Source organism: Solanum tuberosum, unplaced genomic scaffold (assembly GCF_000226075.1).
Source record: "Solanum tuberosum cultivar DM 1-3 516 R44 unplaced genomic scaffold, SolTub_3.0 scf00132, whole genome shotgun sequence".
In the NCBI taxonomy this organism is placed as follows: Eukaryota; Viridiplantae; Streptophyta; class Magnoliopsida; order Solanales; family Solanaceae; genus Solanum; species Solanum tuberosum.
The window spans coordinates 430,473-451,178 of record NW_006239055.1 but is presented as its reverse complement, the minus strand read 5'-3'; the positions used below and the strand labels follow the sequence as shown (position 1 = coordinate 451,178).

General features: G+C 37.3%; 1 protein-coding gene across 2 annotated transcripts; it reads left to right on the top strand.

The window, feature by feature from the left end:
• The first annotated feature begins 238 nt into the window (after positions 1 to 238).
• LOC102584088 (serine/threonine-protein kinase STY17-like) lies at positions 239 to 7,846 on the top strand. 2 transcript variants are annotated; one of them, XM_006350998.2, is made up of 12 exons: positions 239 to 912; positions 1,631 to 1,705; positions 1,780 to 1,884; positions 2,304 to 2,389; positions 4,037 to 4,157; positions 4,426 to 4,505; positions 4,640 to 4,702; positions 4,812 to 4,930; positions 5,120 to 5,205; positions 5,571 to 5,692; positions 6,284 to 6,415; positions 7,398 to 7,846. In XM_006350998.2, the coding sequence occupies exons 1-12, from the start codon at positions 478 to 480 to the stop codon at positions 7,402 to 7,404; spliced, it is 1,431 nt and encodes a 476-aa protein (XP_006351060.1). In that variant the 5' UTR covers positions 239 to 477; the 3' UTR covers positions 7,405 to 7,846. The 2 variants fall into 2 exon arrangements, with proteins under 2 accessions (XP_006351060.1, XP_006351061.1); XM_006350999.2 differs by lacking the exon at positions 7,398 to 7,846 and having other exon boundaries at positions 6,284 to 6,419.
• The last annotated feature ends 12,860 nt before the right edge of the window (positions 7,847 to 20,706 follow it).

Sequence of the window (20,706 nt, the reverse complement as noted above, 5' to 3'; positions counted from 1 at the left end):
ACATTACATGCGTTAAAAAAATACGTTTAGGTATTATATTTTTTTTAAGTATTTAATCATTTTTACAAGAGAACGGTATAAAGTAACACAAAACTGATAAAAATAAAATAAAATCCTTAATTTTCATTCTTTGTATACAAAAATAAAATAAAAAAAATGTTGGATCACACAAAAAAACAAAAAAAGAAAACAAGTGGACTATTGACGCCAAACACATCAGCAGTATAACTTATTTTTCGCAAAACTGTGTGGATGTTTGTACCTGAAAAAATTTCAGTTCAAATCCATTCCTCTTTCCTCCATTGTAACGCACTTCTATCTATCGCTCTGAGAATTTCATTCTCAATTATCGATTCACAGTTTCAGTTCTTTCGCAACAAAATTATCAAAATATATCTCTCAGCATTTCTTCTAATTGTGATGAAATTATTCTAGTTTTGATTCTGAAAGTTTATCTGTGTTAAAGTTGATTTTTTGATGAACGATAAAATGGATATGAAAAAGCGATTAACACGAGGAATATCTAGGCAATTTTCAACAGGTTCATTGAGAATGAGTGGAAAATTCAGTTTCAAAAGGCAAAATTCAATGGATCCAAGGAATAACAATATGCGGTTTAGTTTTGGTAGGCAATCGTCTCTCGATCCGATACGTAGGTGTCCGTCGTTTGAGAATGAGACGATTGCTGTACCGGATAATTTGGATTCGACGATGCAGCTGTTGTTTATGGCGTGTAAAGGTGATGTGAATGGAGTGAAGGATTTGTTGGATGAAGATGTTGATGTTAATAGTATTGATTTAGATGGAAGGACTGCTTTGCATATTGCTGCTTGTGAAGGACATGTAGAGGTTTCTAAGCTTTTGTTGAGTAGGAAGGCTAATATTGATGCTCGTGATCGATGGGGAAGCACGGTAAATTTTTTATTTTTTTTGCAATTTTTTGGCTCATAAAGTTGTATATGTATGAGATATTGTGTTTGGTATGATGAAAAGCGTTATTGAATCTTACCTTGAATTACGTAAAATGTTTTGTGAAAATAGAGCTTTGCCGTAGCAGGTAAAGTTAATTTCATGTGACTAGGAGGTCATGGCTTCGAGCTGTGAAAACAATCTATTGTAGAAATTCATGTGACTAGGAGGTCAGGGGTTCGAACTGTGAAAACAACCTATTGTAGAAATGTAGGGGAAATCCTTGAGATATCTTATTATGAGAATATTTTCTTATTGTTCGTTTGCTATTATTCTCTTTGATATGTGAATAAATGAAATCAAGTAAATGTGGTGAGATTGTAATTCTAATTTCACAGAGGGAAAATAGGCCAGGTGGGAGCTGGAACTAAAGTTTCAATTCTGAAGAAACTTTAGCTAAGTTTTTGGATAGACTGTGAAAATATTGTGAGTGAAAGTGTTTTATATGGAAAAGAATTCTGCTACGAATTTCTTCTGTAATTTGTGAAAAATCATGCAAAGGACTACAGAAAGAAGAAAATATTAGTGACAGAAGATGAGAAAGAGCTTATGTAGGTCTCATAGAATAAAAAAATTGTTCAAATGGCTTCGGCGAGTTTTACTTCCCATAGTATTTATGAGGGCCCAAGTGCATCCTTGAACTTCCTTATTATTATGGCAGGCAGCAGCTGACGCGAAATACTATGGAAATAATGAAGTTTATAATATCTTAAAGGCCCGGGGGGCCAAAGTCCCGGTAAGTGGGAAGATAATTTTCTAATTAAAGTGAGATTTATGATTTATGGGGCTGAGTATTTGTCACATTGTTAGAAACTCAGAAACACACCAATGACTGTTGCAAATCCTCGAGAAGTTCCAGAATATGAACTAAATCCACTGGAGCTTCAAATCCGAAAAAGGGATGGAATTTCGAAGGTAAGGCCTTTCTTTGATTTCAAAATAAGCATTTGGATGTTTCAATTTTGAGAAATGATGAAAGCATTAAAATGGCACCAGCATAAGCAAAATTCAAAAGTTATAATGGTTATCTCTTTGATTTTAACTAGGAAAACTATACACTTTGAAGAACCTATATTCAAATGTCATCAACTATAATTCACTTGGAAAAAAGTTAAGATCAACAAAAATCATCATTACCTCATAGGAGGCCTAACCTCAAATTTCTAACTTCTGCAAACTTTTGAACGTTTTATTCCCTTCTTTTCTTCCTGAAGAAAGCCATGAGACATCTGCACTGACTTGCCTCTCCTCATGCAATTTGTGCTTGATTTTGCATTGTTAATTTTTCAATCTTCTCTTAACAACTTTGCTGAAACTCCTTTGCCTTTCAACAGGGTTCGTATCAAGTTGCTAAATGGAATGGGACAAAAGTTTCTGTCAAGATACTTGACAAGGATAGTTATGCAGACCCTGAAATTATGTATGTTGTCAACTTATTTTCTGCTAATCTCCTGATTCACTACCATAATGCACATTTCTATTATTGATTTGGAAATAAGCTTACCAAAGGGATATGCATATTTTGGACTTCAGCTAGTTACCATGTTGTCTGATTCTCTGTGACTAGCAAAGCTTTGGCATGATACATTAATTTGGATATTAAATTAGTTGTGCAGCTTTGGCGGATGATTTATGCAGCTTCGGTTGGCTTGTCATATGTTGAAACCATTATTTTCTATTTTTCTTCACTTCCACTTGGGCATATTTCATGTATCCCTTGTAGACTTGTTTGCTTGTTATGTAGTGATGCCCAGGCTGTTTATACAAATTTTGAGGCTCATTGTTTGGATGAATCAGGCTGAGAAAACTAGGAAAAGTTTTCTAGTGTTAGTCAACAACTAATTTCCCAACGAAAGAAATCAGGACATATTGGAGTGCTTTCATGTTTGATTAAACAGGATGTCCCACTAAGTTGTGTTCTGTTATATTACAGTCTTGTGAGCAGCTCGATCACATCATTATGTGTGCTTACATACAACTCTAACCTTTGTTTACAGATTGTAGATAGTTCTTGTGTTTTTTACGCAAGGTAGATTGTGAACATGGTATTGAGATGGCTCTAATAGGTGCCTTAATCAAGTTCTCATTAGAAAACCAAATCCCTGAAGCAGCTGGAAATACATTTGTCAAAAATATTGAAGTGTATATCCTTCTGATCATCAGGTCACACTGCTTCATGTGAATAGCAACTTCAACAGTCTATTTACATGAATCTGATCCTTTGAGCATTTAAAATTAGATAGAAAGATGAAAATATGCATCTCAAAAGGAAATTCAGCCTTCTAGGTAAAATTACTCTTTATATTCACATGTTTCCAAGATATTGGCAGATTGAGTTGACGATGATCTGGATCTTTGATTTGTAGTAATATGGAATAAGTTGAGGATCACACTTCGTCATTCTGGAGTCCTTTTTGTTAGGCACTTTTCAAGTTTCATACAAACATTTCTCTAAAACCAACATTTTTTAAACAATTGTACAAGCTTCTTTGTAATTTTCTAATCCCTAGTTAAGGAGACTGGGATTCCTCTACCTCAGTTTGTAGCATAATACATAATAAGTTGATCCTCTCATCTGTTATTTGTGATAGCCACCTTATGCAGTTTACCTCGTTTCATGCTAACCTTTCTCTGAAATTCAAACTTAGGATGCATAAAGCCCAGCTTCTTTTCAGGGTTCATTGTAAGAAAAACTGGTAGCTCTATCCTTTTTCTGGTGACTTTCTAAATCAAGAAAAACTTATAATCTGCACTCTTGTGTGATCGCCACAAATTTTCACTCAGACATTGAAGTGATTCCGGGGAGATGCTTTATTTCCAAGTGTCTTGATTCATGAAAGGACAGAACTTTAGTTTTACTTCAACGTCATCAGATCTTTTAAATTATCTTCTGAAAGTGTATCTTGGTCAAAATGATAGATCCAGTTTTTGTTATTATGGTCTTTTAGTTTCTCATTTGAACAAATCATTTTCAAGTTGTTATTTAGGATTGTCAAATCTTATTGTTTGGTTAACTGTTTTTATTCTTGATGTTAAGGTCACCTAATTCCATTTCCTTCACATGCAGAAATGCTTTTAAGCATGAATTAACTTTGTTGGAAAGAGTACGGCATCCTAATGTGGTTCAATTTGTTGGAGCTGTTACACAAAATATACCAATGATGATAGTAATAGAGTATCATCCGAGGGTAAGATCTCTAAATTTCTCTATCTCACACTGCTCCCCACAAAATCCTTTCTTCACTCTATCCACCTACATTGTGAATATTGTTTATTATTATGCATACATTAATATTGAGAAATAATCAATCAGCTCTTACATCAAATGTGCATTCAATTTTGTGCTGTGATTTCTCTCCTGGTATATTTTCATTCTTATTGATTTTATGTGCTGTACTTCTTGTTCTTGGCTTAGTTTTCCAATGGGTACTTCATTCATGTATTGTTGATTTTCAGGGTGACCTTGGTAGCTATCTTCAGAAGAAGGGACGTCTATCTCCTTCTAAGGTTCTAAGATTTGCTCTGGATATTGCCAGGCAAGTCTGGTCCCTTTCCTATGTACTGAAAAAATAATTCTGTTAGTACATCTGAGATATTTTATTTTTATGCTGATAAGATGTTCTAATTTCGTTGGTTGCATCCTGTTTCCATCATATGATCTTATTTTCAGGGGAATGAATTATCTTCATGAATGTAAACCGGACCCAATCATCCATTGTCTTTTAATGCCAAAGTAAGAAAACTAAATGCTTTATGATTCTCATATTTTAAATGACAATTTTCAGTGTACTCATGTCACGTATCTACTTCTTTTAATGTTTGTAATTTTTGTAAGGTGCCAGAAATATTTTGCAGGACAATGGTGGTCTATTGAAAGTTGCGGGATTTGGTTTGATTAGATTGTCAAACATTTCACCTGACAAAGCAAAGTCGCTGCAACCTCAAGCCATTGACCGTGCAAGTAAATACTTTAATTTGAGCACATATAGTTAAATTAAAATACTCCTTATAAAAGGCAGAAAAAGAGCCTTCTAGTTTGATACTAGTGTCCACTTTAAAAACTTCAGGGGATGGACTTAAATGTATTCTAATTTCATCACAGGAGGAATTGTAACTACAATAACTGCACTATCTTTCTTGTTACTTGTAGGTACCTATATAGCACCTGAGATTTATAAAGATGAAATATTCGATAGAAGCGTGGATGTATATGCTTTTGGAGTTTTACTTTATGAGGTACAGATTCAGTTTCAGATAATTTAACTTATGGCTGCCTTTTGTGTTACTACATAATTCTTTTAGCTAACTAGAACATCCGCGTTATGAAGTAGAATTTTAACATTCTTCTTATCTTATGTGTTTTTGTTTATTTTTTTAAAAGAAGATCTAGTCAATTTACTCTGTCAAATACAAAGTATTGTAGATTCCTTCTTTTTTCCCCACTTTGCTGGATCATTTCATGATATGAATGATCTTGCTGTGCATATGCTAACTCTTTTTTTTTTCTTTTTAATCTTTTGGGGCATTTTCTTGAATCAGTCTTCCTCAAATGTTCTTGAGCTCTTATCTTGTTCAATTTTGGCTAACTTTGTTGGGTTTAGATGATGGAGGGATCACCACCTTTTCATCCCAAGTCACCTGAAGAGGCTGCTAGATTGATGTGCAAAGAGGGTAAAAGACCATCATTCAAGTCAAAATCTAAGTATCCGCCGGACCTTAGAGAGTAAGCCCTGCTATTCATTTTATTTTCATTAATTGGATGCAATCTAGTCTTTTGCCGTTCGTATGCAGTTATAAAGTAGAAACATGCTACTAAATATAGCAGATGTTCCATGTCATACTCCTAATCATTCAAATGGATATGACTTCTTTTGTGAAAAGATTGCAAAAAAGGATTGTTGTTTGCTGTTTCGCTTTACAGAAGTAATGTGTGATTTTCTTTGGCTTCTGCTATTTGGCTGCTTAGTCCAGCATTGTGTTGTCGTTTTACTTTAAACTTGCATTCTTCGATTCGATGTTCTTTTCCTACCAGAGATCTTGGGCATTAATAAGTGGACAATGATATATTCTCATGTGTCCATCCATCTGATGATAAATATTCAACTGTACAGTGTGCATTAACTTATTTTAGATTTCCTTATATTTTACTGATCTTAAAGAATATAACAAACCAATTTTGCACAGTCATGCCGCCTCCCCCCACCATCATCTGGCAAGGCTCTGTCTCTCTAATATTCTTTTGTTGATCTTATTGCTTAAGTATAAGTTCAGCGGCGATTTTCATGGTCGTTGACAAAATTTGCTGAATGTCTAGGTTGATTGAAGAATGTTGGAATCCCGATTCTTTTATACGGCCAACATTTTCGGAGATCATTGTGCGCATGAATAAAATTGTTGCAAACTGTTCAAAACACGGATGGTTGAAAGATACTCTAAAGCTTCCCTGGTAATGCTTCCACTATACTATTTTTGCATATTTTGGATCCTTTTTCAGTTGTTTTCGATATTCAAAGGTCCTTGGACCAAGAAGAAAAGATTCAGCACAGTAGATAACTTCTACAAGAACTAAAATAGCTTCTATACAACGTTTCAAGCATTAGAATTTTTACATTATATTTTAATCTCATTTAATTGTAACAACATATCCATGTGCAAAGCATAACTAACTTTAGTGGCGATAACTGAGCTCTATAACAAGTTTGTGAAGCTGTAGATCAAAGTAGCTTTTAACTTTCAAGATACCTGACAACATAAAGTTTGTTTTGGTATTTGAAATGTGTGATAATCTCATCTAAAAGTTTAAGCTATTAGAGAAAGCACACTTATATTTCCTTAATTATGTCTCCAACACGGCCCCCAAGGCCTAGCTCAAGTGGTAGAAGGTGGAGGATTTGTGGCTTAGGTCGAAGGTTCAATCCCAACACCATGCAAAGTGAAGCCTGGTATTTAAGTGGAGAAGGGTAGAGGGGCGGGCCCATTATCCACCGAGTTTAGAAGGCTGTGATTGGTCCAAAGGGGGAGGGTCACAGACGGATTTCTCGGTTATCAAAAGAAAAAAATTTATGTCTCCAACACGCCCAGTCATGTTCTATCCTAATTCTTCTTCATGGGGCAAGTTTGTAGAATTTTTTTTTGTAATAATGGATGACGGTAAAACTCGAACCCAAGACCTTGTCTGCTCTTGATACTGTGCTGAAAGCTAGCTTCAAAATACTCCCAAAGAGTTCAACAAGATATACCATGTTGAAAGCTCTAAGCTGTAAGTAAAGAATAACTTAGGTCCATGTGGAAGATTCAGCAATAGTTGTATGGAAGAAATCTAGTTAACTAGAGAGAGTATATACTCCGTCTTGTGACGAGACAATAAAAGTAGATTACAGGATTTGTTTCTCATAGGGACCATACCTTAGATGAATTTCTTGATGCAGGTTATAGAGTGAAGCAAACTACATTGACCATGGACAAAGCTTAAGATCTGGAGAAGAATATTGACACAAGATTCTTGTGACTATTCGATATAATTATGTGGATGTGTGGCAGATTATGATATCATACTAAGCCTTATGCTGTCTTTGCAAGAATCGTCGTCCATCGTGTTGTTGGACCAAATAAAGGAAGAAAGAAGGGTGTGAGTGATTGGGATGAGAATTGAAACTTCATGCACTGTGCTTCTCTAGTTTTGAGTAAAGCTAGAACTAGAGAAGTTCCTTTGTTGTCTGTTTATAGGCTTTCACTAGAAACAACTTGTATCTTGTTGTATAAGGAAAAGAGGAAGAATAATATACTTTTATTTTTCTTGTTTGATATGTTGACAAACTATCGAGAATTCATTCTGCAACTATTGTATAAATGCATCCCTTATCGCCTTTTCTGTTAACCATCCGTAGTAACGAACTTGCAAAATGAATATGTTTATCATAAAGAAATTTTTCGTTTCTGACCATACTTCATATGTTACCTATACATACAAAATCAAAAAAGTGAGCAATTACTGATCTGACTTTTACTATTTTGTTCAATTTTTTCTCAACCTATGTTTTTCTTCACTTCAATAAATTTGTGATAATTACAGTCCTAACCACTCCGGCCAACTAGTTTATAAAATATGTACAAATTATATAGGTTGTATATATTTTATACTAAATATACCTTTGGAAGTTTGTGTTTTGCACAAAAAGATAAATTTAATTAAAGAGTAAAATATTTATATTGTCTTAAACAAACCAGCATCAATAATCTAGTGGTAGAAAATGCATCCACTAGATATACATACATCATAATCATTTAAAGGTGTCGTGATTTATCCCCGTCTTCGTTCAAGAGTCTATAAAAGTGTGTTTCCCATCTTCATTTGTCTCTTCTACTAGCACTTTACCGTTCTCATTTTGATACACTTCTAATTTTGAGTATAATGCATATCTAGACACTCTTAACTTGTTCACTGTGTCAATTGAATATTTCAACTTATAAAATAATGATTCATACACCTTTAAATTTATATGTTATGTGGAGACGAATTGAAATGTTTAATTGTCAACTGAAATCAAATTGAGATGTCTAAATGTGTACTCTTTAAAGTTAAAGTCTTTACCTGGCCAAATTTAAATATCTCTTTATTGTACTATGCATTGTTATCTAGCTAATTTGGTGTATCAATTATATTGATGCAAAATGTTGATATTATGAACTTGTCAGAGTTGACCTTTTTCTTAGCTTAATCAAGTTATTAATTAACGGGAAAATTATATAAAATAACAAACTATTGATTCAAATTAAATGTTATAACCACAGTTTCATTTAATTGTAATCCGTAGCAAACACTTGACATCCGCCTCTCTCCCTAGAGAATCTCGTTCGCCACTCTCCCTGATCTCGCTCGCCACTCTCCCTCGCCTCTCTCACTTTATACAAACACAAATGTATAAATTGTGTTTGTGTTTGTGTTTGTATAAAGTAAGAGAAAATTGTATATGCAAATGCAAATACAAATACATATATTTTCGTCCTATACACTTATAATTATACAAGTACAAATCTTCCCCTACCAGTTCTCTTTTGCCTTTCTCTCTTTCTCGCTTTATACAAACACAAATTATAATGTATAGTTTGTGTTGTATAAAGCGAGAGAGAGAGAGAGAGAGATTTGATATACAAATGTTTTATTTCGATTCAATTGTATACAAATTCAAATTTTTATGTAGATATACAAACACAATCATTAATACATATACATAGTAGTTATATATATACAATTATCTAACTGATATATATATACAATCATTTTTTTCATATACAAACGAATGCCTCCTTGCGATTTATACAAATCTGATTGTCATGCCCCGAGGCTACCCCCTGGACGCGGACACGGGACCTAGGATCACGAGTAACCCCAAGCTAACCCTCCTAGCATAACATGAGCACACTAATAGTAAACTGAAGCAATAAATATTGTGCGAAAGCTAATCATGAGATAAATCTGAAATGACGGGGAATACCCATATACTAAATTTGAATAAAGAAATCTGAGAGTTCAACAACAAATGAAATATCAAACTCAAATACTAAGCTTAATATAAACTATGTCTGAATATTGCCTCTAACTGACTAGAAGTGCAGTGACATGCCCCAACTAAATCAAGCAAAAACTAAAACTAAAGACTAAAAGCATAAAATACATCATGTCACTCGTTCTCGAAGAATGAGGACTCACCACTGATGCTGCTGAACTGGAGATTGGGAACCTATCTATGCGTGATCTGACTGCTGAGGGCCTGAACCTACATCACGAGAAGATGTAGTGCAGAGTATGCGTTAGTACTTGAAAGGTACTGAGCATGTAGGATAGAGTAAAACTGAATAAAATCATAACAGAACCAAAGCATATATTGAGCAATGATATGATACAAACATGATACTAAACTGAGAATACTGAACATGAAATAACTGAATGCAATGACCAAATTTATAACATGCTGAGATTGAATATTGAACTGTACTGATAACATGGTCAATGCATTAGAGTCTGATTGAGCTCTGGGAGCTACCAATAACCGACATAAAACCACGTGAGCTAAACGTGGAGTCCGATGTATACGCCCCATCGAGAGGCCCCATTAAACCATGCCAAGGGTATAAAGGCATGACTGGCGTGATCACTAAAATGATGCCCACAGAGGGGACTTACAACCTATGGGGGTACGTAGTTATGGGACTATGAGGGTAACTGTCACGACCCAAGCCTAGGGCCTAGACGTGACATGGCGAATGAGGAACCCGAAGGAACCCCAAACAAGCCTCTCAAACTTGTCATCACACTTCATCGGTCGCGGAAGTACATTCAACATTAATTAACGGGAAATAGGGACTAAGGGCAAACCATTTCAAAATGACATCATAGAACAAGAGTCAAGCTCATTTACAAAATACTTGTCCAACGCACACCTCTACATACATAGATAGGACGGGGCCATGACATTCTACCGGCTCCCCTCATAGTCAAAATACAATTGCAAGCTAAAGTCTCAAAACATAGGAGTAGGAAACATAACATAGCCCTCGAATCATTGAGGACTCACCAACAAACTCGGATAAGCGTCGTACTAGCCACGTGAATGGAGAGAAGGATCAAGAGTAGCTCCGGTCCCTACATGGTGACATCATGTAGGCAAAATATGCGTTAGTACTTGGAATGTACTAAGTATGCGGGGTGCAACACAACAATAAACAAGGACACAATCGAAATACAAGAAATAGTTTCATAGGCATTATGAATAACAATATGAGGATGCATGATCAAAGTGAAGTCAAAACATGTTTAAGTAACTCTATACTAATAGTAGATATCATATGTGTATGCATGATCCAACCAATCTATAACCCCAACTTAGGATGGGGGATGCCGTTCACACCCGGACACCCTGGTGGCAAGGTATAAACCCCTCACATGGTTGATGTTGGTCACACCCCAAGCATCCTAGGTGGTGAGATATAAACCTCTCACATGGTTGTCCGGTTCTTTTCCCCCGGACCGGGCATGGTCATGCAACACTTTATATAGGAAATTCCCATTAGGCTCTAATGCAATCTCACGTATGGAATGAACATATACACAAGCTTAGTTTGTCATCAACACATCTCTGGATTTCCATACATCTCATAACTCAAGCTTTAAAGCATCGATTCATCAATTCTCCATAGTTGGACATTTTGTCAAACACCTTGAAGGCATGTAATGGAATCAAAGAGCATGGAAAATAGGGTAGTAATTATGCAGCCAAACCAATGAACAACCTACAACAACACCCTTTTTAACACCCACAATACCTTATGAAAATCTTCACATCCATTCCAAATTTAGATTCAAGTTCTAGAGTCACAACATGCTCAAAACAATCACTTTTCATGTTTAAAATTCAATGTGTAGGAAAATTATTACAAAGAACAAGACTAATTTATGAATCTTAACTTAAACAATGAATTAGTGAGTAGAATAGAGTCTAGGCACTATGGGTGGAAGGACCCATGAGTTCAACACCACATACCTTGAGTTCTTATGAAGGTCTTGAGAGTGTCTTCAATGGAAGCTTGCAACTTGGAGCAAGAGTCTCTTCAATCTTGAGGAAGGTTTGGATTAGGGTTCTTGAGAAAATTTGAGAGAAAATGTGTCTAAGTATGGGAGAGATGTTTTGGGAAATGTTTAGAGATGAAATTTGAACTAATGCTATATAGGAAATAACATATGCCCTTTGGAAAAAAATAGTCCAACACTTAGAAAAATTTTTCAGGCGGGTGAACAGTAAAATGAGGTTCTGGAAATTGCATTCCCTGCCGGACACACTTTACGAAAATGGGCATAACTTCTTCGTCCGAACTCCGAATGAGGTGAAACGAAGTGCATTAGGTAGCTAACTCAAAGGGCTTTCCATGGATATATTATTGGTCACCTAAATAATTTGTGTGCTAGGAGATATGACCCTCCAAAGTAGACCTTCGAAAAGGCTTCACTTGGAAATTTCGAATTTTGATACGGTTGTTCTAAAATTTGGGTTAGACCCATTTCCCACTCAATTTGACCCCCTAAACAAGAATATGAAGTCGGATTTTCGAAAAACGAAACGGATTTTGAGATATATGGAAATTACAATTATAGGTGTTTCCGAAGCACATTTTCGGGCATTTTTGGGGTCGTTTCAGTAACTGACCCTAGTCCAACTCGGTATTACGTTTCTCCCAATTGATTAAGTAATTAGCAAGTTATGACTGAAATTCTGTAATATACTGGATAGCTCAAAATACCGACATGCTAACTGAGAATGCAACATTAATATATTGATAATGACACATTTAAAAACTGAGGCATGTATATATGAAATAACTAAAATATCTGACCTAGCATGTATAATTCAAGAACTAAAGAAATACATAACTAGCGTTTTGAAATTCATGCAAGAAACGAAGTAATAACATGATAATCTGATTTGGAACATATATATAACTAATTCATGATAATCTGCTGAAATTCTAGAAACCCTAGGTCTAGTTATAATAAGGGAATCAAGAATCTGACTGAATTCTAGGGACCTAATGGGCGAAAGGAACCCACTTGTGAAATCCCCATATACCTGGTGACGAATTCCACAGAGAAATCTTTCGATTTCGGGGCTGGAACTGATGGAATCTTGTTGCGTTTTTGAACTAGGGTTCTTGACCTTTTTCTCTTTTTACGCTCTAATTTTTCCAAGTTTTGATGAATGATTTGACTAAGGTAAGTTCTAGTTATGTTTCTAGGCTAAAACTGACCAAAACCACGTAGTTTAGGGTTTAAACGACGTAGTTTAGGGGTCCAACGCATAAGGAAAATACCAAAAGACTCCTGGCTTAACTGTTGTCGGGGTTAACGATGGACGGGACTGACGGACCGTCGAACGACTAACGGTCCGTGCTGGTCAACCGTCGATCAGTACTGGGGATGAAATTTGGGGCGTCGATCCACGGACACGGACCACGGTCCAGGACCTGATCTACGGACCGTAGGTCCGGTCGTGGGTCAACACTTAGCCGAATTTTCTCTAGAGTCCTGGGGAAGGGTCGCAGTCGCAAACCACGGATCACCAGGTCTATTTTCGGATACAGGGTGTTACATTATCTCCCCCTTGGGAACATTTGTCCTCAAATGAAGACTGAATAGCTGAAATGGAGGGAAAGAGCTGCAACCCTACCACAAAAATAGTAAGACGGATTTCTGACTAAACTAAGTTCCAAGAACATGCAAATATGCTGAAAATGCAAGTACAAATTGAAGGAACATGATACTAGGACTGAATATGCCCATGAATAACTAGAAAACTGAAGAGGAACTAATACCTCATGCTGGAGTGGAATCGGAAGGAAAAAGGTAAGGGTACTTGGCTTCATGGCTGCATCTGCTTCCCAAGTAGCTCCCTCCACAGACTGACTCATCCACTAAACCTTGACTGAAACGACTTCTTTGTTTCTCAACCTTCTAATCTGACGATCAAGAATCTTAACTGGCACATCCTCATAAGTGAGACTATCCTTTACAACCACACTTTCTAAAGGTACAATGGATGCTGGATCACCCACACACTTCTTCAACAACAAAATGTGAAAAACCGGATGCACTGATGCTAGTTCTGTTGGCAACTCTAACTCATAAACCACTTTTCCAATCTTTCTCAGAATCTTGTAAGGGCCTACATATCTAGGACTGAGCTTCCCTTTCTTGTCAAATCTCATCACCCCTTTCATAGGTGACATTTAAAGAAACTCAATCATCAATTTGGAACTCTAGTTTCCTTCTCCTTACATCTGCATAAGATTTCTGGCAACTCTGGGCTGTCTTAAGTCTATCTCTGATGAGTTGCACTTTCTCCATAGCATTATGAACTGAATCTGGTCATATCAAGGCTGTTTCACCTACTTCAAACCAACCAACTGGAGATCTACATCTACGCTCGTACAATGCCTCATAAGGGGCTATCTGAATGTTGGAATGGTAGCTATTATTATAGGCGAACTCTATAAGAGGAAGGTGATCATCCCAACTACCCTTGAAATCGATCACACAATCTCTCAACATGTCCTTTAAGGTCTGAATGGTACGCTCTGCCTGACCTTCCGTCTGTTAATGAAATGATGTGCTAAGATTAACTTGAGTACCAAGACCTTTTTGAAATGACTTCCAGAAATGAGAGGTAAACTGAGGACCTCTATCTAAGATGATAGACAAAGGAACCCCATGCAACCTGACTATCTCATTAATGTAAAGCTTGGCGTAGTCCTCCGCCAAATATATAGCTTTGACCGCCAAAAAGCGTGCAGACTTAGTAACTCTATCAACAATCACCCAAATGGAGTCATGTTGTCTGCGAGTATGAGGTAAACCCGTGATGAAGTCCATGTTGATCACTTCCCATTTCCAAGTAGAAATGTCTATCTCTTGAGTCATACCTCATAGTTTTTGATGTTCTACTTTCATTTGCTAGCAATTAGGGCACTTAGCCACAAAACCTACTATATCCCTCTTCATGCCATTCTACCAAAAGACTTCCCGCAGATCACAGTACATCTTAGTGGCGCCTGGATGAATAGAATACCTGGAGTTATGGGCTTCTGCAAGAATCTGTTGTCTCAACTCGCCCACATTAGGAACACATAATCAACCCTGGTAGCAAAACACACCATCTCTCCCTTGGGAGAAAAGCTCAACTCTCTGTTAATGGACTGCACCCTTGAGTTCAAGCAATATCAGATCACTGTCTTGCTTTTCCTTAACCTCCGCTACCAATGAAGATTTTGAACCGTTACACCGCTATCTGATATGCTCATAAGACTAACTCCTAAACGAGCAAGCCTGTGAACATCCTTCGCTAGTTCCTTTCTTTCTTCCTCAACATGTGCTACACTACCCATAGATAGTCTGCTAAGGGCATCTGCTACTAGACTTGCCTTATCGGGATGGTAATGCACACTCATATCATAATAATTAAGGAACTCAAGCCATCTTCTCTGGCTAAGATTCAACTCTTTTTGGGTGAACACATACTGAAAGCTCTTATAGTCTATGAACACATCTACATGAACACCATACATGTAGTGTCTCCAAATCTTAAGTGCAAACACCACTTAGTTCTTCTCATGCACCTTAAGTTGTCTAGAAGCATATGTTATAACCTTACCTCGATATATCAACACACAACCTAGGCCAATTCTGGATGCATCACAATAGATAACATAACCGTCTGAACCCTCTGGTAGAGTCAAAACAGGAGTTGTAGTCAACCTAGTTTTCAGTTCTGCGAAGCTTTTCTCACAGTCATCTGACCACTGAAACTTGACCTTTTTGTGAGTCAACTTAGTCAATGGAGAGGCAGTGGATGAGAATCCTTCCACGAACCTTCTGTAGTAACCAGTCAAACCCAAGAAACTTTTGATATCTGTAGGAGAGGTAAGTCTGGGCCATTGTTTCACTGCTTCTATTTTCTAGGAATCCACTCGGATCCCTTCATTGGATACAATATACCCAAGGAAAGCAACTGATTGTAACCAAAACTTGCACTTGTTAAATTTAGCGAATAACTGGCGATTTTTGAGAGTTTGCAGGACAACTTTCAAATGAATTGCATGTTCTTCCTCATTCCTAGAGTAAATGAGGATATCATCAATAAAGACGCTAACGAACAAGTCCAAGTACTGGTTGAACACCCTGTTCATCGAATCCATGAAAGCTGCAGGAGCATTGGTTAGTCCAAATGACATAACTACAAATTCATAATGACTATATCGAGTTCTGAAGGTTGTCTTCGGAATGTCACTATCTCTGACTTTGAGCTGATGATAGCCGGATCTGAGGTCTATCTTTGAGAAATGACTAGCACCCTGAAGTTAGTCAAACAAGTCATCAATCCTGGGGATAAGGTACTTATTCTTGATTGTGACCTTGTTCAACTGCCTATAGTCAATTCAGATTCTGAGAGAACTATCTTTCTTCTTTACAAACAATACTGGTGCACCCCATTGCGAAGTACTAGGTCTGATGAAGCCCTTATCTAGAAGGTCTTTCAACTGCTATTTCAAATGAGCAATAGAAATAGGCTGAGTATTTGGAAGGATATCAATTCCAAAGTCGATTTCCCTTTCGGGAGGAACTCCGGGAAGATCTTCTAGAAACACTTCTGGAAACTCATTAACTACTGGAACTGACTCAAGAGTTGGGGTTTTAGAGCTTGAATCCTTAACCCAAACTAGATGATAGAGGCAACCCTTAGAGATCATCTTTCTGGCCTTAAGGTAAGAAATGAATAGACCTATAGGCGTTAAGCTACTACCCTTCAATTCTAAGATTGGTTCATCTGGAAACTGAAAAAACAAACAATCGTAGTTCTACAATCGACTGAGGCATAACATGAATGTAACCAATCCATGCCTAGAATGACATCGAAGTCTACCATTTCTAACTCTACAAGATATGATGAAAACGAACAATCCTAGTTCTACAATCGACTAAGGCATAACATGAATGTAACCAATCTATGCCTAGAATGACATTGAAGTCTACCATTTCTAACTCTACGAGACCTGCTGAGGTGACTTTCTAAGAGACTGTGACAGGATAATTTATGTATACCCGTTTAGCTATAACTGGGTCACCGACTGGAGTAGAGACTAAGAAGGGTTCTGAGAGAGTTTCTGGACTAACATCAAGCTTAACTGCTATATAAGGAGTTACAAAGGAAAGAGTAACCCCTGAGTCTAACAAAGCATAAACATCGTAATTAAAGACTCGTAACGTACCAGTGACCACATCTAGAGAATCTTCTTGATCCTGGCGAGCCTGAAGAGCAGTTCTGGCACTGTCCACCACCTGTACCAGAAGAGTTACCTGTTGAGTCTGGTGACCTGCTGGTGCTGCTGATGTTGTAGACTGAGCTCTACTAATATTGCCTCATTGACCCTGTTTAGAAGGACAATCTCTCAACCTGTGACCAGACTAACCACACCCAAAACATCCTTCCTTTCCTGCAAGTCACTCGCCTGGATGGTTCTTACCACACTTAGGACAAGTTGGGTAGGTTTTAGTGCCTAAAACACTTCCCTGAGACTTAGATCCTGATGCCCTACCTTTCTGATCATTTCGGAACTTGGAGGATGGAACACTAGCTGATGAAGGTGATGGAGCTAAAAATTTCTGCTGAGACTACGAGCGATTTCCACCAACCGATTTCTGTTGAGAATAATCATAGTTTCTTGTCCTAGCCTTCTTGTTCTCCTTGGCATGTTCCCTAAGCTTATCATTCTCAACCTGCTGAGCATGAGTCATGAGCCTAGAAATGTTCATATCCCCAGTAACATGGCATTCCTACACTCTATTTTCACCAAGTCTGTCACTCCATACATAAATTTGTTTATTTGGGACCTGGAATCAGCAACCATGTGAGGAGCATACCTGGAGAGTTGGGTGAACTTGAGTCCATACTCTTGGACTGTCATGTTACCTTGCCTCAAGTTCATAAACTCCTGAGATTTTGCCTCCCTTAGCTCTCTTGGGAAAAATCTGTCTAAAAAGGTCTCACTAAAGCAATCCCAAGTGATAGGCGCTGCATCTGTACCCCTGTTCTCTTTCCACTGAGTATACCAGATATGAGCCACATCCTTAAGCTGGTAAGATGCCAACTCAACCCGATCATTCCCAGTTACCTACATCATTTCAAAGACCTTCTTGACCTCATCTATAAAGTTTTGGGGATCCTCATCAATCTGCCATCCTAAGAGCTCAAGCGGATTCATCCTAACAAAATCTCGCACTCTAGATGCAGCTGACCCAACATTTGCATTTGTCGGAACTGGAACCTGCTGGTTATTCTGGTTGGTCACACTCTAAGCCAACAGCTGGATAGCATTCCAAAATTCAGCATTTGAAACTTTCTGATTTGGGACTAGAGGAGCTGCGTTTGTGTTTGTGATATTCGCATTCCTGGCGTTAGCTTTACTAGGAGGCATGATCTGAAATGTAGAACATCGAGTTAGAACGAGGAATTATATCATACCTTTCTAAAACACTTTGTAGCCTCCCTCTCATTAGATGTGGTGTGCACTACACACCTATGGAATGACTCTACCTAGTGCAGCCTTTCAAACATCTTAGGACACTTAAATCTAGTGCTCTGATACCAAGTTATCCCCCGGACGCGGACACGGGACCGGAATCACGTGTGACCCCAAGCTAACCCTGCTGGTATAACATGAGCATACTAATAGTAAACTGAAGCAATAAATACTGTGCGAAAGCTAATCATGAGATAAATCTGAAATGATGAGGAATACCCATATACTAAATCTGAATAAAGAAATCTAAGAGTTCAATAATAAATGAAATATCAAACTCGAATACTAAGCTAAATCTAAACTATGTCTGAATATAGCCTGTAACTGACTAGAAGTGTTGGGACATGCCCCAGCTAAATCTAGCAAAAACTAAAACTAAAGACAAAAGGCATAAAAGACAATCATGTCACTCATCCTCGAAGAATGAGGACTCACCACTGATGCTGCTAAACTGGAGATCGGGAACCAATCTATGTGTGATCTGACTACTGAGGGTCTGAACCTACATCACGAGAAGATGTAGCATAGAGTATGCGTCAGTACTTGAAAGGTACTGAGCATGCATGATAGAGTAAAACTGAATAAAATCATAACTAAACCAAAGCATATACTGAGCAATGATATGATATAAACATGATACTAAACTAAGAATACTGAACATGAAATAACTGAATACAATGACCAAATTTACAACATACTGAGATTGAATACTGAACTGTACTAATAACATGGTCAATGCATTAGAGTCTGACTGAGCTGTGGGAGCTACCAGTAACCGACATAAAACCACGTGAGCTAAACGTGGAGTCCGATGTGTACCCCCCATCAAGATGAACCAATATACCTTGCCAAGGGTATAAAGGCATGACTGGCGTGATCACTAAAATGATGCCCACATATGGGACTTACAACCTACGGGGCACATAGTTCTGGGACTATGAGGGTGACTGACCCTAGTCCAACTCGGTATTACGTTTCTCCCAATTGATTAAGTAGTAATATACTGGATAGCTCAAAATACTGACATGTTAACTGAGAATGCAACATTAATATATTGATAATGACATATTCAAAATTGAGGCATGTATATCTAGAAATAACTAGAAATATCTGACCTAGCATGTGTAATTCAAGAACTAAAGAAATACATAGTTAGGGTTCTAAAATTCATGCAAGAAACGAAGTAATAACATGATAATCTGATTTGGAACATATACATAACTAATTCATGATAATCTTCTGAAATTATAGAAACCATAGGTCTAGTTATAATAAGGGAATCAAGAATCTGACTGAATTCTAGGGACCTAATGGGTGAAAGGAACCCACAAGTGAAATCCCACATACATGGTGACGAATTACACGGGAAAATCTTTCAATTTCGGGGCTAGAACTGATGGAATCTTGTTGCGCTCTTGAACTCGAGTTCTTGACCTCTATCTCCTTTTACGCTCTAATTTTTCTAAGTTTCGATGAATGATTTGACTAAGGTAAGTTCTAGTTATGTTTCTAGGCTAAATCTGACCAAAACCACATAGTTTAGGGCTTAAACGACGTAGTTTAGGGGTCCAACTCATAAGGAAAAGACCAAAAGACCTCTAACTTAACTGTTGTCGGGATCACCGACGGACGAGACTGACGGATTGTCGAACGACTGACGGTCCGTGCTGGTCAACCGTCGATCAATACTGGGGGGTGAAATTTGGGGCGTCTATCCACGGACACGGACACGGACCACGGTCTGTGACCTGATCTACATACCGTGGGTCAACACTTAGCCGAGTTTTCTCTGGGGTCCTGGGGAAGGGTCGCAGTCGCGAACCACAGACCACCAGCACGGGTTGTGGGTCACCCTACGGTCCGTGGGTGGCAACCGTGGGTTACACCTGCAATTTCTGGAAATCTGCACTAAGGTTTGTTTTCGGATACAGGGTGTTACACTGATACTCTATAGCAAACATAAAATTTGTTATGGACCGCAATTATGCAAACTATAGCTATATCATACAAATATGATTTTCATGTTTGCTAAACCTTGAATTTACTCTTAATTAATTAGATTGGGATTTAAGATCTTTAAAATATGGGTGCATCACTAATAAAAGGAGAAAAAAGAATATATTAAGTGAGAATTTATAATTGTTCTTTTGGATAAACAATAACTTAACATTCAATTAAGTGCATCATTTAGTTCTTTTGAAGCATGGATATTTAGCCGATAATATTATAATAATTTAAAAAATATGTACATATAATATATCTAATTTATCGAAAAGAATATGAATTCTCATTATCACTCCTCATTCTATGGAGTCTGATTTTCTATCCACGTGTTCTAAGTGATCCAATGTCATATCAATCTATATTTTTGTATTTTTATAGCGCTTATGAATGAATACAAGTTATAAAGAGTATATGTATATATCAAATATTACTTGTATCATCATGTATTTTTGTATCGCGGATGAATACAAGTGATACAATTTGTATGTATCAACCTAGAAGTATCGATTATCGAATACAACATGTATCAGACTATATTCATTGAAACAACCTGTATTCATTGAATACAACTTATATCTAACATCTCTCTCACAAATCTTGCTCGCCTCT

Bases quoted from the DNA above. Each gene is read 5' to 3' on its own strand.
- LOC102584088 (XM_006350998.2), top strand. From the start codon at position 478: ATGAACGATAAAATGGATATGAAAAAGCGATTAACACGAGGAATATCT. The intron at 2,390-4,036 runs GTATGTTGTCAA...CTTCACATGCAG, and splicing joins TATGCAGACCCTGAAATTAT to AAATGCTTTTAAGCATGAAT. The intron at 4,506-4,639 runs GCAAGTCTGGTC...TCTTATTTTCAG, and splicing joins TTTGCTCTGGATATTGCCAG to GGGAATGAATTATCTTCATG.